The following is a 26,144-nucleotide window of genomic DNA, read 5'->3' on the forward strand; positions in this document are numbered from 1 at the left end:
TTGCTGATCGACGTAGCGGTGACCAATTTTAAATAAATGTAGATAGTAACGATCTAAAACAGTATCTGGATACATGGACGCTTAGTAAACATTTCTAAGGAGAAAAGAAGACAATAATTATTATTGTTATCTATAATATCTATAAGAGGAAATATTTGATTGTTTGCTGAACCGATTTGAATAATTCTTTCACTGTTGTGAAGCACGGCTAAATTTCACGACATACAATGTCGGAGTACTGACTATTAAATTCTAAATTGTTATTGTTCTGCAAACTAAACAATTTTTACGATGTCTCTTAAACTATAACGTCAGCTAGGCATGCGTAGGTTGTAGGTAATGATCTAAACGGCAAGTCTCGAAGGTCAATTGCCCTATTACGTAGATACCCTGTGATAATATTGCGAATCTGTAGGGCTTCTTAGGGAAAACCTCGAATACTCCTAGGTTAAGGGAGCCGAGAGGTCTAGGATTCTATCTCGACTATAGATTTAAGATTCGGTACAGAGTAATATAATAATCATTATCATATTAGCCGATGGACGTCCACTGCAGGACATAGGCCTTTCGTAGGGACTTCACGATCCTGAGCTGCCTGCATCCAGCGAATCCCTGCGACTCGCTTGATGTCATCAGTCCACCTGGTAGGGGTTGACCAACACTGTGCTTTCTAGTGCGGGGTCGCCATTCCAGCACCTAGGGACCCCAACTTTCGTTCAAATTTCAGCTTCGCGACTCGTTGAGCTATGTCGGTGACTTTGGTTCCTCTGCGGATCTCCTCATTGCGGACTTTCTGATTCGATTACGCAGCTGAACTGAACTGCTGAACGCATTTATTACATCTTGGTCTTGAAATATTTGTGGAGAAAAATTGAAATAAAGGTGAGAAAAATTATAATAATAAAAATTACCCTCTTCTATTTCCTATACAAACGTTTAAGAGTCAAGCGGTAGGGTAAGGGTAGTGGTAGGGTAAGGGTAGTGGTAGGGTAAGGCTAGTGGTAGGGTAAGGGTAGTGGTAGGGTAAGGCTAGTGGTAGGGTAAGGCTAGTGGTAGGGTAAGGGTAGTGATAGGGTAGGAGTAGTGTAGTGTAGAGTAGAGATAGGGAAGTGCACATAAGTCAAAGCGAAGCTTGACCGGGTCCGCTAGTATTTTCTTCTTAATCGTACACTCTTGGCAGAGTGGTCGCGGTTGCAGTGATGAGCGACGCCTTCTGTGCAATGCTCCTCCACTTTTGGCGATTGGCTGCATTTTGAGTACACTCCGCCAAAGATGACTGTGTAGCAGCCTTAACTAAATCCGTCCAGCGCGTTGGAGATCGGCCTCTGGATCTTTTGCCTTGGACTTGCCTTGCACTACCAACCGTTCTATAGAATCATGATTTCTGGACTCAGACCAATTATAGAAGGACCTGTATCGCACTCATAGTCACGAACAAAATTGTCTGTCATTTTCTGAGGAAAACTAGCATAGATTTTGTATATATCTTATACTAAACTAGAAGTTTTTGCCCGTTTTTTACACAATTCTATTACTCAAAAAGGTATTTTTACGGAGTTCTTTAACCGACAAACACGATTACAACTATTTAACATCGATTCTATAGAGACAGTTTTTATAATCGCATTAGATCGTTGATCATATACTTTGACAGAAAAGTAACGTCTAGCGAGGCAGGTCCTATACAATAATTGGTCTGAGTTTCTGGAGATGTGGCCAAATAACTTTAAGACCCGTAAAAGCACAGTCGACGAAAGCCTTTCTTTTATTAGCTAGTATTTTATATAGTATCTAAAACTTAGTTAACTTTATCCCATTCCATGAAGTTAATTGTAAAAGAGCAGACATTTTATCACCTGACAGTACAACAATGGAACAGCGGCGCGATGTAAATTGTTCGCATTTGGTTTCACACGGCCTCTGCGCCATTGTGCCTTTGTAGCCGCGCTGCCTTTCATGCCGCTGCCATGTTGCCATTGAATGTAGCGTTTGAGCGACTTAACGAACTTTTACACTTCCCTACCTCATTAAAAAAGGTGCAGTTATTATAACATAGAATACGTAATAGTTGATCTGTCAAACGTTGTTTTGATTTATAAATTTTGTGGTGGATCAACCGCTTAATAATAATAATAATATAATTTATTTCAGAATTACAAATCCATATATTGTAAGTATATTAGTAGGTAACATTTTTATCTTACTTATTAAATTAAATTAGTACAGTTAGTAACATTGGAATTTTTAATAATATTTTAAACAAACAATCATCCCCTAGCCTAGGCCTAGTATCGGGCAGTCGGGCCTAGCAGACAATACCCTTATGCCATTGCTGCTAGCACGTAATCTCTGTAGGAGAGACACCGCTTTTTTACGCCTTATTGCAAAATAGTAGATTGTTATAAAAGGGGCTAAAAAGACCCATTATATACGAGGTATTTTTAGGGCCCGAGACGTAAGGCGAGGGCCGCCTAAATAGAAACCGAGTGTGTATTATTCATGCCAATTGTTTTTAAAATTCTCTCTTTTTAATTTTATTTTTTTCACATGAGAAAAAGGCAAAGGTATTATACCGTACATGTTGTCCCATGTCTTCAAATCTCGCTCTATTTGCAATTCAATAAAAATTAAATAAAAAAATTAACGCATTCCACCGACAAGAACGCTGCATTTCATTCCAATTTAAAGTTTTTTATTAATTTTACAAATCCATATATTGTTAGTATATTAGTAGGTAACATTTTTATCTAACTTATTAAATTAAATTAGTACAGTTAGTAACATTGGAAATTTTAATAATATTTTAAACAAACAATCATGAACGCCTTATAGCTACTTCCACACAGTGGCCTAGTATCGGGCAGTCGGGCCTAGCAGCCAATACCCTTAGGATGCCATTGTTGCTAGCACGTAATCTCTGTAGGAGAGACACCGCTTTTTTACGCCTTATTGCAAAATAGTAGATTGTTATACAAGGGGCTAAAAAGACCCATTAGGTATATACGAGGTATTTTTAGGGCCCGAGACGTAAGGCGAGGGCCGCCTAAATAGAAACCGAGTGTGTATTATTCACGCCAATTGTTTTTAAAATTCTCTCTTTTTAATTATATTTTTTTCACATGAGAAAAAGGCAAAGGTATTACACCGTAATGGATGACCCATGTCTTCAAATCTCGCTCTATTCGCAACTCAATAAAAATTAAATAAAAAAATAAACGCATTCCACAGACAAGAACGCTGCATTTCATTCCAATTTAAAGTTATTTTATTTATTTTTCAAAACAATCGGGGCCTTACCAATAATTATTTTATTTTTGAATAAAACCTCCTCCGTTTTATTGTAGGCTAGTACTTTGCTAGTACTCGTAACAGACAAGAATTAAAAAAATAAAATTACTTTAGCCCCTAGAGGCTGAAATGCTTGGTTAGCCCCGCTGTGGAGTGGTAATATGACAGTGTTTTTGAGCAAGAGTAGTGAAAAGTCATTTGTATGCGCGTCTGCTAACATTTTTGAGGCGCTACAGCACCATGGCAGCCTCAACAGCATCCTAAAGGCATTGTTATACTAAACACGCACAGATTTTATACTATTAGATAAATTACTAACGCGTCTAAACCAGACCTGTGCACGCTCTGTTCCTTCACTCTCATAGTTGTGACGCAGACCGACACGATCGGGGAAATATCAGGCGCAGGTACGATGCCTTTACGTGCTCTCAGAGGCACGGGTGGCACTAATCGCCGGTTACTGTAAAATATGTAGTTTAAACCCACCTCTCCATAATCGGGTGTGCGGACAACGTTAGGGGGTGCCTTGGTGATGACGCGGCCGTACGCCTCGCGTGGCACGGACGGGTACTGGTACCGGAATCTGTAAGAGATGTCATCTTTATATTATCAGGCTAACTGATGCCGTGGTTCCCGTTCCCGTAGGAATAATACAGCCTTCCTCGATAAATGAGCTACCAACTTATCTGATGACAGTGAAAGAATTTTTCAAATCAGACCAGTAGTTCGTTAGGTATACTTAATCTTTCATTCATCACCATTATCGACCCAATAGTAGACGCCTCCGCGGTTTCACCCGCGTGGTTGCCGTTTCCGTGGGAATACGGGGATAATATATATCCTATAGCCTTCCTCAATAAATGGGCTATCTAACAATGAAAGAATTTTTCAAATCGGACCAGTAGTTCCTGAGATTAGCGCGTTCAATCAAACAAACAAACAAACTCTTCTGCTTTATAATATTGCTCTTCAGCTTTATAGATATTCGGCTCACTGCTGAGCTTGAGTTTCCTCTCAGAATGAGAGGGGTTAGGCCAATAGTCCACCACGCTGGCCCAATACGGATTGGCAGACTTCACACACGCAGAGAATTAAGAAAATTCTCTGGTATGCAGGTTTCCTCACGATGTTTTCCTTCATCGTTTGTGACACGTGATATGCACACAACTGAAATGTTGGAGGTGCTTGCCCCGGACCGGATTCGAACCCACACCCTCCGGTATCGGAGGCAGAGGTCATATCCACTGGGCTATCACGGCTAATAATATAAATAAATGCTTATTTCATTTCATTTTATTTTTATCAGATCCACAGAGGCCTTGAAGATGTTATTATATATTTAATCCTACATACTTAATCCTATGAAGGATTTGTATTTTTATGCTGATATATTTATATAATTTTTAACCTTCAATCCGTTTCTAAAAGGAGGTTCGTTAATAATTTGTTTTTATGATAAAATAAACATTAAATTTCATTTTAAAATCTGTTTTAAACTGAATTCAATATTCAAGGAAAGGAATTACGCCTCCCACATGATAATATAAACATTCTCGGAAAATTATTTTACTGAAAGGTTGAAAGGTTGAAAGGGAAAGTTGGTATTACACGCCCACTGGGAAAGCGGTTCATACTTCAACGGTTTTGGATTGGCATGACTTCACACACTAAAATTCTCAGATATGCATGTTTTCTCATGATGTTTTTCCTCCACCGTTTTAAATACACATAACTGAAAAGAAAGTGCATGCCCCGGACCGGATTCTAACCTTCGCCCTCCGAATCGAAGGCACAGGCTATATACACTGGGCTATCACGGTTTGAAACTACGCACTACAAAGCGCAGTGTTGGTAGACCCCCCTCCAGGTGGACTGTCAACATCAAGCGAGTCGCAGGGATTCGCTGGATTCAGGTGGCTCAGTATCGTGATGTTTGGAAGTCCCTACAAAAGGACTATGTCCTGCAGTGGACGTCCATCGGCTGATATGATGATGATGATGATGATGATCAGGGCTTGAGATGTTATGTTACCTAATACCACCCTATAATACCTATATAACCTACAGCAAAGAATTTCCAAGAGGCATAAAAACTAAAATTGAATTCCAATGTCAACTCCCTAAGGCGCTACGATAAATATTCCTCTATACGCGGCTTATTTTGGGCGGCGAAGTTAAAAATAGATAGAATATTCCAGACATTTTTATTTGTATAACATTTTGTTGGGAACATTTTACGTACAGTTCTCGTATGTGTAAACATTGGTAAATGTAATAATGGAAAGGAAAAATACAAATGTAATCAAGTTTATTAAGTACTAGCGGATGCCAGCGACTTCGTCTGCGTGAAACTCGATGTAAACTTTCAACTACCCCTACCCTACCCCTACCCTTTTTTCTAAATATTATTAATATGAACTTTATATAATAACAATAAAGCTCAATTGATTACGTTTTAGTTAGAAAACTTTTGTAGAGGAAAAAGAAAAGTGTTATTTTTTATGGTTTTTCCATTCTGTTTTTCCGTAATGGTTTTTCCATTTCTTTATGGTTCCAGGAACTATCAACACAATAAGTGTGTTGAGGGTTCCTGCTCAAAATGTATCCCATTTGTGGTTGTACATCAGCGGGTCGCGGTAGGAGTTCACTTCGTTCATTATCTCGGGAGCTCGCGCTTGCCGTTTGTGATTACCTGGGTGCGGCGCGCGGCATGGCGGTGTAGACGGGCCACTCGTTGTACATCAGCGGGTCGCGGTAGGAGTTCACTTCGTTCATTATCTCGGGAGCTCGCGCTTGCCGTTTGTGATTACCTGGGTGCGGCGCGCGGCATGGCGGTGTAGACGGGCCACTCGTTGTACATCAGCGGGTCGCGGTAGGAGTTCACTTCGTTCATTATCTCGGGAGCTCGCGCTTGCCGTTTGTGATTACCTGGGTGCGGCGCGCGGCATGGCGGTGTAGACGGGCCACTCGTTGTACATCAGCGGGTCGCGGTAGGAGTTCACTTCGTTCATTATCTCGGGAGCTCGCGCTTGCCGTTTGTGATTACCTGGGTGCGGCGCGCGGCATGGCGGTGTAGACGGGCCACTCGTTGTACATCAGCGGGTCGCGGTAGGAGTTCACTTCGTTCATTATCTCGGGAGCTCGCGCTTGCCGTTTGTGATTACCTGGGTGCGGCGCGCGGCATGGCGGTGTAGACGGGCCACTCGTTGTACATCAGCGGGTCGCGGTAGGAGTTCACTTCGTTCATTATCTCGGGAGCTCGCGCTTGCCGTTTGTGATTACCTGGGTGCGGCGCGCGGCATGGCGGTGTAGACGGGCCACTCGTTGTACATCAGCGGGTCGCGGTAGGAGTTCACTTCGTTCATTATCTCGGGAGCTCGCGCTTGCCGTTTGTGATTACCTGGGTGCGGCGCGCGGCATGGCGGTGTAGACGGGCCACTCGTTGTACATCAGCGGGTCGCGGTAGGAGTTCACTTCGTTCATTATCTCGGGAGCTCGCGCTTGCCGTTTGTGATTACCTGGGTGCGGCGCGCGGCATGGCGGTGTAGACGGGCCACTCGTTGTACATCAGCGGGTCGCGGCAGGAGTTCACTTCGTTCATTATCTCGGGAGCTCGCGCTTGCCGTTTGTGATTACCTGGGTGCGGCGCGCGGCATGGCGGTGTAGACGGGCCACTCGTTGTACATCAGCGGGTCGCGGTAGGAGTTCACTTCGTTCATTATCTCGGGAGCTCGCGCTTGCCGTTTGTGATTACCTGGGTGCGGCGCGCGGCATGGCGGTGTAGACGGGCCACTCGTTGTACATCAGCGGGTCGCGGTAGGAGTTCACTTCGTTCATTATCTCGGGAGCTCGCGCTTGCCGTTTGTGATTACCTGGGTGCGGCGCGCGGCATGGCGGTGTAGACGGGCCACTCGTTGTACATCAGCGGGTCGCGGTAGGAGTTCACTTCGTTCATTATCTCGGGAGCTCGCGCTTGCCGTTTGTGATTACCTGGGTGCGGCGCGCGGCATGGCGGTGTAGACGGGCCACTCGTTGTACATCAGCGGGTCGCGGTAGGAGTTCACTTCGTTCATTATCTCGGGAGCTCGCGCTTGCCGTTTTGAGAACCTGCAGAAGAAAAATAAATTTGTAAACTTGTTAGATCAGTATTCGTTTAAAATCGAGCAAACAAAGTCGTGATAGCCCAGTGAGCCCTGCCTCCGATTCCAAAAAGTGTGGGTTTAAATCCGGTCCGAGGCATGCACCTACAACTTTTCAGTTGTATGCATTTTAAGAAATTAATTATCACGTGTCTCAAACGGTGAAGGAAAACATCGTAAGGAAACCTGCGTACCAGAGAATTTTCTCAATTCAATGCGTGTGTGAAGTCTGCCAATCCGCATTGGGCCAGCGTGGTGGACTGGAGAGGACACTCGAGCTAAGCAGTGAGCCGAATAACGACGACAATCATCCTAAAATTTAGAATAGAGGTTCTAACTTCAGTGGTTCGTCTTGAGGTATCAATCCATAGTTGCTTACGACATAGCTGGTAAGGGTCTGAGCTGACAAACTTTCAGCTTTTATAAAATGAAGAAAGTCTGGCACTGCGGGTACTTACACTATATGTAGGAAATAGTAGTCTGAAACGAATATGACTGGCGACATAAGGACATCTGACGGCCTCCGTGGCACAGTGGTATGCGCGTTGGATTTACAAAACGGAGGTCCTGGGTTCGATCCCCGGCTGGGCCGATTGAGATTTCCTTAATTGGTCCAGGTCTGGCTGGTGGGAGGCTACGGCCGTCAATAGTTACCACCCTACCGACAAAGACGTACCGCCAAGCGATTTAGCGTTCCGGTACGATGTCGTGTAGAAACCGAAAAGGCGTGTGGATTTTCATCCTCCTCCTAACAATTTAGCCCGTTTCCATTTTAGACTGCATCATCACTTACCATCAGGTGAGATTGTAGTCAAAGGCTAACTTATAAAGAATAAAAAAAAAAGGCGATCGTCCCCAACTCTTGTTGTGTAATCGTTCATGGGTTATTTGGGATAGGCGTATTATAGGACTCAAAAAGTGATTACAAATATAAGAAAGCTAATGTCGAACAAAGGTTATGATTCACAACACTTGTCAGGACAACTTAATTAACAAATCAAACTGTAACCGAAATAAGACCCTCAGAATGGCAGAGAATGACCTTGAGTGAAGTCACGTACTTGCGAACGATGTATGTAGGGTTAAAGGTACCTTTGACTGATATCAAACACTCCCCTTTTCCACTCAAGTCACTCTCCTCGCCTATCCCAAGTAACCCATTACACAACAAGAGATGTGGACGGCTCGAACGCCACGAGCACACTGAAGCCAACACGAGATCGAGCGACGTCATATCCGTCACAGACTACTATTTCCAACACTAAACGGTGATAACAGGCGGGATTTGGGATAACACCTTTGAAATAGATTTTACTCTAGGTTAACACATACTACTTTTCATCCCGGAAAAATCAATGGTTCCCGCGGCATTTGTGAAAAACTGAATTCCACGCGGGCGTCCGCTAATACTTTATATCGAGAATTATCGGATGCATAGAGCCGGACTGATGCGTTAACGCAAGAACGCATCGCTGAGCCTCACTCAACAACGCAAATCAGAAACAATACATTTTGTTAAACAAAAAGTGACTTTATAGTGTAAAACATAAAGTTCATTTTGATAATCATCTACTGTAAATGAAAATTCGTAATGATAATTTTCCATTTGATGTTTAATGAATATTAAACAAAATAAATGGGTTGCAATTGAATTGGTGGTAAATATTTTCACTATAATATTTTTCATTTACGTACGTGAATCGTTATTAATTAATTATTTTAATGTTATGCAAGGCTTACAATCTTAATATATAAATGCGAAAGGTCATTCATCACGAAATCTCAAAAACCGTTTGACGTACAAAGATGGAATTTGGCAGGGAGGTAGTTTAGAGATAGAAGAGGTCCGCTAAGAACGGATTTTGCGAGGAGGCCGGATTAAGGAGGTCTAAGGGCGGACGAAGTCGCGGGCGTCCGCTAGTATTAGATAATATAAATTTTCATTTTGGAACTACTTAATGGTCAAGAATGGAATTTGGACTGTGGTGGTTTTGGAAGGTAACTGGTTCGAAGGATCCAGACCCTCAATATTAGGCCTCCGTGGCGCAGTGGTATGCGCGGTGGATTTACAAAACGGAGGTCCTGGGTTTGATCCCCGGCTGGGCAGATTGAGATTTTCTTAATTGGTCCAGGTCTGGCTGGTGGGAGGCTTCGGCCAAGGCTATTTACCACCCTACCGGCAAAGACGTACCGCCAAGCGATTTAGCGTTCCGGTATAATGTCGTGTAGAAACCGAAACGGGTGTGGATTTTTTATCCTCCTCCTAACAAGTTAGCTTACCTTCAGGTGAGATTGTAGTCAAGGGCTAACTTGTAAAGAATAAAAATAAAAAATAAATAAAAATTGTACGCAGTTGTCAAATAAGAAAATTCACAATCTCTTTCTAATTAATCCCGATTTTCCCATCCCCTAGTCTGTGGAATGGAGCGAGGAGTAAATAATAAGTTTAAAAACGAGATAATGACATAATGTGCCGTGGTTAGCGGACCATGAAAACTTTTCTGTGCTCATATTACAAAAAGGAATGATATTTTCTACCCGACAGAAGATATATTATGTATATTTTTCACAAGTTAAACCTTGACTAAAATCTCACCTGATAGTAAGTGATGATCCAATCTAAGATGGAAGCGGGATAACTTGTTAGGAGGAGGATGGAAATCCACACCCCTTTCGGTTTCTACACGACATCGTACCGGTACGCTAAATCGCTTGGCGGTACGTCTTTGCCGGTACGGGTGGTAACTAGCCAAATATGTTTACCATGTAGGGTAGACTGAGGTGAAACGGATCAGTTTGAAGCATAATTATTTGGTTTTTTAGTTTGTGGTGTTGGGAGTAATCTCTGGATTTAGTAAACCGATTTGAAAATTCTTTTACCACTAGAATGCCACGTTATTTGTTAGTGTCATAGACTATATTTTATTCTCATATTCTCAATTATACGTGAGAGGAACTGCAGGGCTTCGGCTAGTGATATTATCAGGAGGTTCCTTCCCCGCTTCCATCTTAGATTGCATCATCACTTACCATCAGATGAGATTGTAGTCAAGGGCTAACTTGTAAAGAATATAAAAAAAAGGTAAAGTATGTGAATTTGTGAGATAGCAAGTATAAGCCGTGATAGCCCGATTCTGGAGGGTGTGGGTTTGAATCCGGGCCATGCAGCTTCAACTTTTCGGTTGTGTGCATTTTAGGAAATTTAATATCATATGTCTCAAGCGGTGAAGGAAAAACATCGTGAGAAAAACTGTATACCAGTGAATTTTCTTCATTCTCTGCTTGTGTGAAGTCTGCCCATCCGCATTGGGCCAGTGTGGTGGACTATTGTCATAACCCCTCTCATTCTGAGAGGAGACTCGAGCTCAGCAGTGAGTATGATTTTATAATGATGATGAGGTATAATCTCTTGATCTAATAAACCGATTTAAATTATTTAAAATATCACTAAGCGATGTAAATAGATAATTTAATTACACTTTATGACCAAAAATAAATTATAAACAGTGAAAATTAAAAATATTCTGCGGGTTTTTCTTGCGGGTGAATTGGCTCAAGTAAACTGAAAAATACTTGTAAAAATTTAATAAAAATCAAGTAAGTAATGCCCAAATATTAGTATAATTACTTAATTTTTTGTCACTTTTCGAATTTTTTTGGCTTGTTTGCAAATGTTGAATATATTTTTTTCATTTATTGTTTTTTTAATTACGCATAGATAAACGTAATAAATTAATAATGTTAAACATGCATGCGCACATTTGATGCGCTAGTGCCATATAAATTAAATAAAATAAATTGATTCTCCTTTTTTTGAAGTCGGTTAAAAATGGCGTTGCAAATAGGCATTAAAATTGACCTTTAATCATGTCATACAGCAATTTTTCGACCTTTTTTACAATATGTCAAATATATAAAAAGTTTCATTTCATTTCGTGTTTACCCCCTCCTCCTCCCACCATTATCGGGGAGCTCAGGAGGATTGGAAGGCCGTAATCTTTATACGCGAACTTCGCAGCTAATGATGCCTATTCAATAAGCAATGCCTACTTTTGTTAAGGGATTTCGTAAGTAGGGAATATCTGACATAAGCTTCTGCCCAACGACATTTTATACTAGACATGTTATACGCCTACAAAGACACCGCAAAATGTGACCCGAATTTTACTGCATTAAGTACATACTTGCACAATTTTATGTTTAATTTCATTACATTATAAACATGTATATACAGTTTTTAAGGTTTCTAAAGCTCAGACCAATTATTGTATAGGACCTGTCTCGCTAGACGTTATTTTTCTGTCAAAGTATATGATCAACGATCTAATGCGATTGTAAAAACTGTCTCTATAGAATCGATGTTAAATAGTTGTAATCGTGTTCGTCGGTTAAAGAGCTTCGTAAAAATACCTTTTTGTGTAATTGAATTGTGTAAAAAACGGGCAAAAACTTCTAGTTTAGTATAAGATATATACCAAATGTAAGCTCGTTTTCCTCAGAAAATGACAGACAATTTTGTTCGTGGCTATGAATGCGATACAGGTCCTTCTATAATTGGTCTGAGTTTTAAACACACAACTGGACATTGTACATTTATTATTTGCTTAAATAACTTTCGTTGTTTTCCTGACATTTCAAAAGTGCTTGTAAACTAAGCCTAGAATTGAGTTGAATTTTGAATTTCAAAAAAAAAACTATGCAATTCAATGAAATCATAAAAATACAACATGAAAAACATCTTCATTTATATTTCTATACTAATATTATGAAGAGGTAAAGTTTGTGGTGTTGTAGAGACAACTTTAATTAACTTTAATTCAAAGTAACTTTAATTCAGAGTTGACCCTCTGGTCATCTCTGAATCTACTGAACCGATTTTGAAAATTCTTTAACCAAACCACGTTATTTATGAGGCTATAATTTATGCCCGTATTCTCGCATGGGAGCGGCAACTATGCTGATGAAACCGCGGGGCGTCTATACTATTATTATAAAGATAAAAAATTATTTGTTTATATTGATTGGCTTTGAAACTACTAAACCGATTTGAAAAAATTATTTCACTGTTGGGAAGTTTACTATCCATGAGTGCTATAGGCATATATATAGGTAGGAATACGGGAATAAAATATATATATATATATATTATTCCCGTATTCCTACGGGAACGGGAACCACGCGGGTGAATCTATACTAATATTATAAAGCTTGTTTCTTTGTTTACTTGATCGCGCTAATCTCAGGAACCACTGGTCAGATTTAAAAAATTCTTTCAGTTTTAGATAGTTCATTTATCGAGGCAGGCTATGTGCTACAATATCCCCGTATTCCTACAGGAACGCGAACCACGCGGGTGAAACCGCGCGGCGTCAGCTATACTTAACCCTAGATAGCTAACCTCCGTCGATTCGACGGGCACCGCACAGAAATATCGCTGTAATTTTCTAACAGTACACCTAAATGTTTCATCTCGGCTAACTCTGTTGCCAGCAAGGTCTCCGCGGTAGTGTATGGGTCGGGTAGGTAAGTTTTATACTTGAGTTTTGCCCGTCGTTTCGACGGGTGGTTAGCTTAAACAGGGTATGTTAGAACGTTAGCTATCTAGAGTAGAAATATATACTATTTTCAACACTTTCTCTGCAAAATCTATTTAAACACTTTATAGTATAAACTGCATAGCATCCCAACTTGGCGTATTTAATGTTTAATATTGCTCTAGTCCTTTGACGTGTACTTATACCTCGGGGGGTATTTAAACAGGATGCTAGCGTGGAACTCACAAAGTTTTGCATGTAGCTTTTCTTATTTACGTACTGCTATATATGCTTAGATACTAATACCTAATTGTTGGGCGGTGAAAGGGATGGATAGTAAACGAATGCAAGTGAACGAAATGCGTATGTTGAGATGGATGTGTGGTGTGACAAGAATAGATAAAATAAGGAATGAGTATATAAGAGGAAGTCTGAAGGTGGCGCCAGTGACAGAAAAATTGAGGAGTAGGTTAGCTTGGTATGGACATGTAATGCGTAGGGAGGAAAGTCATATTACTAGAAAAATGTTGAATGTGCAAGTGGAAGGTCATAAGAGGAGAGGAAGGCCAAAGAAGAGATGGTTGGATTGTGTGAAAGAGGACATGTGTATAAAAGGAGTGGATGATGAATTGACGAGTAATAGAGACGAATGGAAAAGATTGACATATTTTTCCGACCCCACTTAAGTGGGATAAGGGTAAGGAGATGATGATGACTAATAACTAATATAAAAGTGAAAGTTTGTATGTAAGTGTGAAAGTGTGTTTATTCCTCTTTTACGCTATGGATACTGAAGCGATTTGGCTGAAATTTGGAATGGAAATAGATTTGACTCTGGATTAACACATAGACAACTTTTCACCCCGGAAAAATCCATGGTTGGAGCGGGGTTTGTGAAAAACTGAATTGCACGCGGACGAAGTCGGGCGTCCGCTAGTTATAGATATAGCCTGTGATAGAAAGACCTTCTAAAAATTACGCCCCCCCCCTCCCCCTTATATACGCCTATGGACATTGGTTTTTGAAAAAAAATCACATTTAAATAGGTTGCCTAGTTAAATTGCGGTCACATGTCACATTAATCATAAAAAGTGCAAAAACGAAAACACGATGAAAAACGATGAATTGACTAATTATTTTCATGGTACTCCGAGACACATAATGCTAGCCACAAACGGTCAATTATTCTCATGTTAGCACCCACGACTAATTGGTCACTGCATACATGACTTGTATAGTATGCCACGTGGGTACTGCCGTTTGTTTTTCAGAAACGTGAGAATAATTGACCGTCAATGGCGACCTTAATAACTCTGCAGGTGAGTGATCAGTTTGGTCCGTTACAACAAAAGAAAATCTATCCTGATTTATATTTATAAATCCCCACGTTATCCCGGATTATAATCCTAAAAGAAAATAATAAAAAGTTACACAGTCTATTAATATAAGAACCTCGTTAAAGACGGACATAATTACAAATTCTTTAATCAAAAGCCAGTTAAAGGGAGATCACTTGAAATTAATTAATCTGCCAATCTAATTTGAGCCTTACTTATTTAAATCAACTACCCGTTTTAATTGAAATGCTCTGAAGTTATATCCGGATACCGAGATAAGCTTTTTGTAACTTATCTTAGCATCCGGATATAACTCCGCTGCTGGAGTCTTGTAAAGTATCTAATGACCTGTTTTACCGCCATAGTTGGATAGTCTAAACCAGAGGTTCTCAAACCTGTTTTTCTCATAGGGATTTCTCTCTTTCTGAATAGGGATGATGACAGTTTTTTTAATTGTATATAGCCTATAGCCTTCCTCGATAAATGCTCTATCTAACACTTAACGAATTTTTCAAATCGAACCAGTAGTTCCTGAGATTAGCGCGTTCAGTCAAACAAACAAACAAACTCTTCAGCTTTATATCTTAGTATAGATACGTTATCAACCCATATACAGCTCACTGCTGAGCTCGAGTCTTCTCTCAGAATGAGAGGGGTTAGGCCAATGCGGATTGGCAGACTTCACACACGCAGAGAATTAAGAAATTCTCTGGTATGCAGGTTTCCTCACGATGTTTTCCTTCACCGTTTGAGACACGTGATATTTAATTTCTTAAAATGCACACAACTGAAAAGTTTGAGGTGCATGTCCCATACCGGATTCGAACCCATACCCTCCGGAATCGGCAGAGGTCATATCCACTGGGCTATCACGACTTTCAGAGTATAGATAGGTGAAGTATAAATACTATCACCGTTCCAATTCCAATTCCAGCCAAATCCATTTAGTGGTTTTTGCGTGAATGAGTAACAAATATCCATTCAAACTTTCGCATAATATAAGCAGGACATTTCCCATCCAGAAATAGAACCTGCGTTTTATTCCAGCTCGCTTGTTTCGCAACTAGGTCACGATAGCCTAAAACCCATTTCTCTTGTATTGTGACAAGGAGCTTTTTCGTTGTTTTTTTTTATTATTATTCGTAACAAGTTAGCCCGTCTACAATCTTACCTGATGGTAAGTATTGATGCAATCTAAGATGGCAGCGGGCTAACTTGTTAGAATGAAAATCCACATCCATTTCGGTTATTACACCACATCGTACCGGAACGCTAAATCGCTTGGCGGTACTACTTTGCCGGTAGGGTGGTAACTAGCCACGGCCGAAGTCTCCCCAGTCCGTCTTGTAAACCCACTGCGCCACGGAGGCCGACAAAAAATATAATGTATTTTCCCGTAGATATAACTCACAAGCAGCCATTATATTGTGAAGGCTTTTGAAGGCTTCGAGGCATTATGTGTGAAGGGTGTAGGCACTTTTGCATACCGTACGTTGACATGAGGAATTTCGCAAATCATCCCTCGGGAATTTAAAGGGATAACTTAATTGCAAGAATTCGCTCCGCGCCTAGATTGATTTGACGTAAGGTATTTCGCCTGTTGAAGGCTTGAGAATGGAAATTTCAAATCATTCCTAAATCTAAATTAAAATTGATTAGTAGTCAAGTAAGCTTAATATCTTATGAATCATAAATGGGAGCCAAATTGTATAACACAAATAAATGTGTCATTATCGATTATGCCAACAAAGAACTGATATCTAATTGGGTGCCAAATCTATAGATTATAGAACTTAGAATATATTAAAGCTGTCTGGGCTAATTTTTTAATAAAAGTATAAAAGTATCTTTATTAATAACTAGCTAATATTAAAATATTCATTTTAGAAAACATGTTCCTTGAGCATTTTAAATTGATTTTTGTTAGAGAAAACCCTAGTGTTATGCAAAATACTCCAGATCACTCTGTATATTTTTTAACCGACTTCAAAAAAGGAGGAGGTTATCAATTAAGTATGTTCACCGATTAGTAGAAGACGCCTGAACCGATTTGAATAATTCTTTTTTTATTTGAAAGGGTTAAGGTAAGGCCTTTCCAGTTGATCCCATAGTAATCATGTCAGGATCTGATGTATTAACCAAGTTAGTGATGTATTAATACAAGCGTTTAAATCATAAATATTTAAGATTTTCAGACATTTTTTCAGAAACGGCTTTAATTAACACATCACTATCTTGGTACCGCCTTCAAACTGATCGCACTGAGCAAACTGAGAATACAGCACATACGATGTTATTTTTCGCTTTTTAGTTTAGTTAAAAGCATTTTTATAATTTTCGGTTGTATTTAATTTTTTTTTTAACGATGGTATGCGCAGTGTATTTAACTGATTCTTGAGAATTCGTCTAATTTTTTTTTTATTCTTTATAAGTTAGCCCTTGACTACAATCTCACCTGATGGTAAGTGATGATGCAGTCTAAGATGGAAGCGGGCTAACTTGTTAGGAGAAGGATGAAAATCCACACCCCTTTTGGTTTCTACACGGCATCATACCGGAACGCTAAATCGCTTGGCAGTACGTCTTTGCAGGTAGGGTGGTAACTAGCCACGGCCGAAGCCAAAAATCAAAATCAAAATCATTTATTTCAACGTCAGTTGACTATTTATAAAGATTCTACCACCGGTTCGAAAGGCAGGTTCTGCTGAGAAGATACCGGCAAGAAACTCAACAGTTGCTCTTTTGAAATTAAAAAGTCATACAGTATTATAATTTACAATTGATAACAATTAGTGTTTACATTTCTTATAGTTTTACTTCCTGTGTGAAGGTGGAAGCTGATCCAACGGCCTCCAAGCATCTTTATCATTAAGGAACTCATCAATGTTGTAGTACCTAACCTCGACTAAGTAAATGTTTTTTAACACATTGCTTAAAGCTATGCATTGACAGGTCCATCACAGTCACCTCCCACCATCTTCTCAACAACAACAGTTCTCACTATTACATATAGGATATTTTAAATAAACTCGAACGAAACCGAAGTTAAAAGCTAGTAACCTAAAAAGCCATTTCGACCCACGCTCTCGATTGCGAAGCGCCTCATATTTAGCAAGTTCGTAAATTATTTTATCGATAATCCAATTTTAGATCAAAATTCTCGATAAAGTATTTTTCATTGAAACAAATTCTATTAATTAAAATTGGTCCGTGGATTCGTGCAAAGCGATGTAGCATGCGATCGCCAGACCTACCTTTTATTTAGGAAGGTTGAAAATACGTCAGCATATGGTTTAACTATTGGTAAGTACGTTAGCCAATTATGGAGTTTGTTGTTATCAACCCATATTCGGCTCATTGCTGAGCTCGAGTCTCCTCTCGGAATGAGAGGAGTTAGGCCAATAGTCCACCACGCTGGCCCAATGCGGATTGGCAGACTTCACACACGCAGAGAATTAAGAAAATTCTCTGGTATGCAGGTTTCCTCACGATGTTTTCCTTCACCGTTAGAGACATGTGATATTTAAATTCTTAAAATGCACACAACTGAAAAGTTGGAGGTGCATGCCCCGGACCCGATTTGAACCCACACCCTCCGGAATCGGAGGCCGAGGTTATATCCACTGGGCTATCACGGCTCTATACGGGATTATGGAGTTTAGACTGCTATTCAGTGGCGTGCATAAGGCTACTAAATATTGCCCGGCCGTTCAGAGATTGCGTATCCGACAGGTCGTGAGTGAATGGGACAAACATTCAATTACATTGTCTCGTTTTTTTTTTAAATTCTTTACAAGTTATCCCTTAATAACAATCTCACCTGATGGTAAGTGATGATGCAATCTAAGATGGAAGCGGGCTAACTTGTTAGGAGAAGGATGAGAATCCACATCCCTGGTGGTTTCTACTATATATTGATTATTATGATACATTCGGGTAAAGAAGGTCAATGTTAACTAATTTATACATAAAAAGCAAAGATTGTGTGGATATTTAAAAAAAAAAATTTGATTATAAAATTTCAACAAAAGGCCCATGTCCTGCAGTGGACGTCCATCGGCTGATATGATGATGATGATGATAATGAAGTATATCTGGCATTTACAGGTTCTCGGTCCAATAGATAGAAATATAAAAGAGGCATTATTCGGCCATTTTGAATTATCCACGTTTGACAGTTTTGTACAAAATTGTGAATAGTTTCATTAAAATTCCAGGCGCTAAAATTATATTGTAATTAATAATAATGATTGGTAGTGAAGGTATTTTGCAATTAGTAGATATTGTATGTTAGATACGCTATCGTGTGTAAATTAATAAACAGTTGATTGCATCGTTGGTCGAGTTACGGCTTCCGTGGCGCAGTGGTATGGGCGGTGGATTTACAAGACGGAGGTCCTGGGTTCGATTCCCGGCTGGGCCGATTGAGGTTTTCTTTATTTAGTTTGTTTTGTTAGTACGAATAGCGTGGTTAACCAAACAAAATTCAGAATTCATTTATTTCTCAAGTTTTATTTAGTTTACAAGCATTTTATAAACGTTGCCAAGCGTACTATAATATATTGTATTGTAGTATATTTCGTACTATATACTGTTGAAAAAATTATAGCACGCAAAAATATCATATTTTCATCACTGAAATCTAACAAACAAAATTTTCATTTCAAAACTTTATGAACATTATTTGACAGATGCAATGTATAAAAGTGAATAAATATTGTTTTATGAAAATAAATTTCGATTTTTTGCTTATTCCATAAAATACTATATTTTATTTAAGCGTATGTAGTATTTTTTTATTTTAACTACTAAAATTTTCTGTAAAAATGTTGTCAACCCAAATACTATGGTGATAAGTAAAGTCGACAACTTCGCATAGACGACTTTCCCATTTATAATTATTTAATACTTTATCAATACTTTTGTAATGCATTAAAGAACGAAATCATTACACATGAGGGTCAAATTGAGTATGTCACAGAGTATATATATTTGGGCCAACTAATATCCCCTAAGACGCAATGCACTGGAACTCAATATCGTTAGGGATGGGTAGGGGTACGGTTGGGTAGCGTAACGTAGCGTAGGGGAGAAGTGCACATATGACTTATGTGCACTTCTTGACCGCTAGTGTAAAATCTTTGACTGGGATGCTACTACGTCTCTCTGATTGTTGTACTCTTACCTCCACATAGCTTTGAGCTGGTCGCACGTCGGCTCATCAGGCTTGTTGTCCCGGTCGCGCACCCTGGCGGGCCGGGTAAGCACCGCCTCCTGGTCTATGCGCTGTGCCACGCATGCGCATATGCACACCACCAGGCTCCACACGCGCCAGATCAGCCACATCCTGGGGAAGACCATACGTGACATTCAATAAGGTTAGTTTTGAAATGAGAAAAGTTCTCTGCAATCGCAGTCTTAACCATTTGACTCCTAAATGGACGACCGGTCGCCCATCGTATCCGTTACGTGACATGTAAAAAATATAAAGTAAACTAAGGGCAATAGGCGAGCACAGTATCATGCTCCGCGCGATAGAGGAATATAAAGATTTTTTAAATGGCTCACAACGGTAGATTAAAACCGCATTCCCTCACTGTCGGCTTCTTCAACGCAGACGGGCTTTTCGATAAACTGAGGACATCAGGAAACGTATAGAAGCATTCGAAATATGGGCGTTTAGACGCATGCTGGCTATCAGTTGGACTCAAAGTGACGAATGCCGAAGTTCTGCGACGCGTCAAACAGAAGCGTGAACTTTTGCAGACCGTCAAGACGAAAAAAGTCGCGTATCTAGGGCACGTGCTACGACACGAGAGATACGAGCTTTTACAGCTCATCTTGATGGGAAAGGTTGCTGGTAGAAGAGGCGTTGGTCGCAGGAAGAAGTCTTGGCTGAGAAACATCCGAGAGTAGACCGGATCGCGAGCGCCGCACAATTATTTCGCCTCGTGAAGGATAGAGACGAGTTCAAGAAACTGACTGCCAACCTTCGCTAGTCGGAGAGGCACCCTAAGAAGAAGAAGTTTTGAAATAAGGGGGCATGAGGGAAGAGGGGGGATTAATAACAATAACAAACATAGGTCACTCAGTTGCTTTTCACGAAAAATGGCTGCTAGGTATTAATTATTCTTTGCAACGGACAAGGAAAGCTATCAACTATTGTCCGGGTTGGTGATAAGGTGAATAGTGACGTTGGGGACGAAAATTCAAGATTTTTAATATTTTCTTTTGTCTGATAATATGTAATGTTTTTAAATAGGAAAATCTAATATATTTATTATGTGTATTAAATTTTTCGCGATATCTTTTCGTCCGATTTTTGTTGCTAGTGATGACCTATGGTTCGGATACTTGGTCGCTAACTATGGGACTCATGAGAAGGCTCAGAGTCAAACAGTGGGCGATGGAACGAGCAATGCTAGGAGTGTCTCTGCGTGATCGCATTAGAATGAGGAGATCCGTAGACGAACCAAAGTCACCGACATAGCTCAACGAGTTGCGAAGTTGAAGTGGCAATGGGCGGGGCACATAGTTCGAAGAGCTGTTGTTCCCAAAGTGCTGGAATGGCGACCCCGCACTAGTAAGCGCAGTGTTGGCCGACCCCCCACCAGGTGGACTGACGACATCAAGCGAGTCGCAGGGATTCGCTGGATGCAGGCGGCTCAGGATCGTGATATTTGGAAGTTCCTACAAAATCTTTCAGTTCCTATGTCTTGCAGTGGACGCCCATTGGCTGATATGATGATGGTGCAGCACAATGCTGAGCTGGTACCTTTATAATGGTAGTGTTACATAGTTTAAGGTAGTTCTTTAATAATAATTGATTCCATATGTAATGCTCAAAAATACTTTTCTTCTTTGATTCTTACTGTGTATACAGTAAGAATCAATTTTATCGGCTATCGCGGTAGGGAAGGAACCTAAAAACCCCCAAAAAATTCATTTTTCAAACTTTCTTTTTACCACTTTATAGCCGTAATTGATATACATACGCAAACGGATAGACGGATGGACGGACGGACAGATAGACTTACATGGTAAAACTACAAGGGTTCCTTGTGGACTACGGAACCCTAAAAAGCTCGAAAGAAAGAAATACACTATCGAAATACAAAACACTTTTCGACCGAGTGATTTTTCATTACATCAAATCTAAAAACGTTCCTGGAAACATCAGAAAATAGGATACAAACGCTTGTTGCATTTTTCTTTTGCTTTTTGCTACCTTCCGACGATTTCTGGTCGAGATAGCGTTTCGCTCGAATTTTAGTTGAAATGGTTTCGTTGCAATTTTGGCGCAGTGCCCAAAATTAAACCACACCGGATACGCGAGTATTCTAGCTCAAACCACAGCGTTTATAGCTCCTAATGGCATTGACACAAAATCTATTGTAAATAGATTAAAATCAACTAATGTTAAGCCAAGAAAGAGCAGTGATAGCCCAGTGGATATCACCTCTGCCTCCGATTCCGGAGGGTGTGGGTTCGAATCCGGTCCGGGGCAAGCACCTCTAACTTTTCAGTTGAGTGCATTTTAAGAAATTAAATATCACGTGTCTTAATCGGTGAAGGAAAACATCGTGAGAAAACCTGCATATCAGAGAATTATCTTAATTCTCTGCGTGTGTGAAGTCTGCCAATCCGCATTGGGCCAGCGTGGTGGACTATTGGCCTTACCCCTCTCATTCTGAGAGGAGACTCAAGCTCAGCAGTGAGCCGAATATGGGTTGATGATGACGATGTTAAACATTTGACTGCACAAATTTTAGACGGAGGTCCTGGGTCGATTGTATTTTATTGTGGGGCAAGGCTGCCGATATACAATCTATATTTGTACTTCAAAAAAGAGCAATTCGAGCAATATATCAATTAAAATCACGCGAGTCAAAAGTTTAAAGAAATAGGTATACTAACAGTAGCCTGTCAATATATATATAACAGTATAGTCTATGTAAGACAAAATATTAATTTGTACAAACGAAAAGGAGATTTAAACCCACGTCTTACTAGACACGGGCATAAGTTAGTTATTTCTGCATATCGTCTCCAAAGAGTAAAAAAATCTTTTGTAGGTTTGGGTGTACTCTTCTATAACAAGATCCCCAAGACTGTGATGGACCTGCCAATGCATAGCTTTAAGCAATGTGTTAAAAAACATTTACTTAGTCGAGGTTACTACAACATTGATGAGTTCCTTAAAGATACAAGCGCTTGGAGGCCATTGGATCAGCTTCCACCTTCACACAGGAAATAAAACTATAAGAAATTGTAATTGTTATCAATTGTAAATTATAATACTGTATGACTTTTTCAAAAGAGCAACTGTTGAGTTTCTTGCCGGTATCTTCTCAGCAGAACCTGCCTTCCGAACCGGTGGTAGAATCTTTACAAATAGTCAACTGACGTGTCAAAAGTGCTTGTAAACTGAGCCTACTTGAAATAAATGATTTTTGATTTTTTGATTTTGATTGAAGTTTTCTTAATTGGTCCAGGTCTGGCTGGTGGAAGGCTTCGGCCTATAGTTACCACCCTATCGACAAAGATGTACCGCCAGGCGATTTAGCGTTCCGGTTAGATATGTAGAAACCGAAAGGAGTGTGGATTTCATGCTACTCATAACAATTTTGCCCGCTTCAGCTTAGATTGCATCATCACAATCACGTGAGATCGTAGTCTACTAGCCGTGGCATACTAATGGTAAAAGAATTTTCAAAATCGGTTAAGTAAATCCAGAGATTACCCCTACACTATCACAAACTTTACCTCTTTTTAATATAAGTACAGTTAATATAGATGACCAGAAGAATAAACTCACTATGTTGCGAAAAAAGGCAACTTTTTTACCAAACTAACACAAACTTGTACACATCGAAAATATTGTAACACCATTAAATATATTCTGTGTCTATACACCATACACAACTATTTTGATTCGCAATACACACACGCGTAATTTTTACACAGAATAACAAACACATCGCTTAGACTATCTACAGAATATATACCTAAATAGATTATTCGATTACTTGATCGATGTTTTGCTGTTCCGTCAAAATAATCGATTATTTTTAGATATTGTTTTTCTAATTAAGGTAGAAATACTTGCAAATGAAACGTTACTCCATCTTTCACTAAACTACAGGTTGTTGGCCATTTTTTGTTTAACTACATAAATCGGCATTTTTAGGGAGCTCTTTACACGACGAAAACGATTACAACAATGAAACATCGATTCTATAGCAACAGCTTTTATAAAGGCCTTAGATCATTGATTTTTTACCTTTGCCAGAGGGGTACTGCCTGTTATTAATGGTCGAAGATTTTACACTTTGTTTTGGCGCCCCCAAAATTTTTTTCGTTTCCCATCAGACTATAAATCCACTGAAATCTCGTACGAAATTCCTCTATGACTGAAATGGACCTTTACCGTAATACAGATTGTGAATCGTGCATTACAGCAGGTTTACATTTATTTTTAAACCAAAGCCTATCTCCCGCCGGATATTCGCGGCGCCATCCGGATATTGCCTCTGGCGGCTCCGGACCGGCATCCATTTTATCAGCGCTTCAACCGGAATGAATAATGGCTGCCAGTACTCTTTGCTACGGAACCGGACAAAGAAAGCTATCAAGTGTTGTCGGCTTTGGTGATAAGGGCGTATGACCAACCCCTGTAGCCAAGTGGCAAGTCGATTCTCTTTCTACAATCGCAAACGTTTCGAAAACTAGAAAAATGTATGGGAATATCGATAGCAAATGTCATTCTAGACTATAATCTATACCTACTTCAAATTTCAGATAATTCAGTTCAATAGCCGAGGCGTGAAAGAGTAACAAACATTCATAGCATCAAAATCATCAGTTTTTTGCAAATCTCGGGAAACCATAGATTTTTTCGGGACAAAGAGTAGCCTATGTGTTAATCAAGAGTAAAATCTATTTCCATTCCAAACTTCTGCTAAATCGGTTCAGTAGTTGCGGCGTTAAAGAGTAACAAACATCCAAACATCCATACAAACTTTCGCGTTTATAATATTAGTAGGATTGTAGAAAGTTTAAGGATATATGTATTTGTATTTATGTATGAATCTAGTTAAACCAGTAATACCCAAATCTATACTAATATTATAAAGCTGAAGAGTTTATTTGTTTGTTTGAACGCGCTAATCTCAGGAACTACTGGTCCAATTTGAAAAATTCCTTCAGTGTTAGATAGCCTATCGAGGAAGGCTATAGGCTATATTATCTCCATATTCCTACGGGAAAATCAATCAAGCGAGTAAAACCGCGCGGCGTCAGCTAGTTGGTATATATGGGGGGTTACTCCAATGGTATTAACTACCTTGCATGGGGTCGATGTTAGTGAAAAAGAGTAATTAGGAGTCTGGCGAGTGCAGAGCAGCATTTTCTTTTTATCAGCTTTTCACGAAAAATGGCGGCTAGGTATTATTCTTTGCAGACAAAGAAAGCTATCAACTATTGTCCGGGTTGGTGATAAAGTGAATAGTGACGTTGTCGAAAGTTCAAGAAAGTTTACACTTTTAAGATTTTCTTTTGTTTGATAATATGTAATGTTTTTAAACGGGAAAATCTAATATATACTCGTCAAAACAAAATAGGGGCCACCAGTAAATCTATACAATAAATTAAAATTACTTTTGTTTATTGACTCGAATGGTTTCTAAAGGGCGTCTTAAGGGTTGCTTAAAGTATCACTAACATTTCTGATGGTAAATTGGTCAAGTGTTAAAAGTTGTGCTTACTGATATGTAAAAAAGCTAAAAATATTAGATAGCCCTTATTTTGTTTTGACGGGTATGTTTATTATGTGTACTAAATTTTTCGTGATATCTTTTCGTCCTAATTTCATAGATAGATATTTTGTATAGATTTCTAAACATCACGATCCTGAGCCACCTGCATCCAGCGAATGCCTGCGACTCGCTTGATATCGTCAGTCTGCCTGGTGGGGGGTCGACCAACACTGCGCTACCCGGTGCGGGGTCGCTATTCCAGCACCTTGGGACCCCAACGTCCATCGGCTCTTCGTATGTGTTAAACACTGTATGAAAATGTAATTTGTGCGCCTCGTCTCTAACATCTGGAGTGCCGTCATTAGCTGAAGTCTGTAGACTTCATAACGATGTAGGGATAATGTTTATTTAACTACTTTTTATCTCGTTGCTCCGGTGGTTATCCCGATCACGAGGTCATGGGTTCGATTCCTGGGTTGAAGAAATTTTCAGCCATTAAGCCATTGCCAGCCATTATCATTACTGTTAGTAGTATTTAATGAAATTAACATTATCACCCTACGCTCACCAACCCATATAGGAGCAGTGTGATGGGTCTACACTCCACTCCATATCCCCTATGCTGTAGGTATAGAAAGCTTGGCCTGGCTAGTGGGCCGTTAAAATAGGCTGATATAAATAGTAATATAGCCCAGGACGACATGATCCGAGGTCACATAGGCCAAATTCAATTATTTTGTTCTATTAAATTATGCTTATAGTCATGAAAGAGACATTGTTAAGAAACTGTTTAACGTAAAGGAGAACTTTAGACTTCATCGACCCCTATTTTTATTTACTGTTACTGCTGACCCCCGAATCGAAAGCGACCCCTGGGAATACCGACCACTTTGGGAATGAATGAATCTATGTGATAGAATCAGAAATGAGGATATACGTAGAAGATACTAAAATCAACATATAAAACCTACTTATTATAACATCAATACATGAAAAAAAATCACTGGAAGATAGAAGAGCATGCGCAGTGGATTTACAAGACGGAGGTCCTGGGTTCGATCCCCGGCTGGACCGATTGAGGTTTTTTAA

General features: G+C 39.8%; 1 protein-coding gene across 1 annotated transcript in view; it reads right to left on the reverse strand.

Moving 5' to 3' along the window:
• LOC112047370 (uncharacterized) overlaps positions 1 to 26,144 on the reverse strand; it is a 120,515-nt gene that overhangs the window by 16,949 nt on the left and 77,422 nt on the right. The window contains exons 2-4 of the mRNA XM_024084481.2: positions 19,484 to 19,645; positions 7,279 to 7,395; positions 3,775 to 3,871 (exon numbers count right to left, since the gene is read on the reverse strand). Coding sequence (XP_023940249.1) covers positions 3,775 to 3,871; positions 7,279 to 7,395; positions 19,484 to 19,644 — 375 coding nt within the window. The 5' untranslated portion in view covers position 19,645. The remainder of the gene's footprint in view (positions 1 to 3,774; positions 3,872 to 7,278; positions 7,396 to 19,483; positions 19,646 to 26,144) is intronic.

Source organism: Bicyclus anynana, chromosome 25 (genome assembly GCF_947172395.1).
Source record: "Bicyclus anynana chromosome 25, ilBicAnyn1.1, whole genome shotgun sequence".
NCBI lineage: Eukaryota > Metazoa > Arthropoda > Insecta > Lepidoptera > Nymphalidae > Bicyclus > Bicyclus anynana.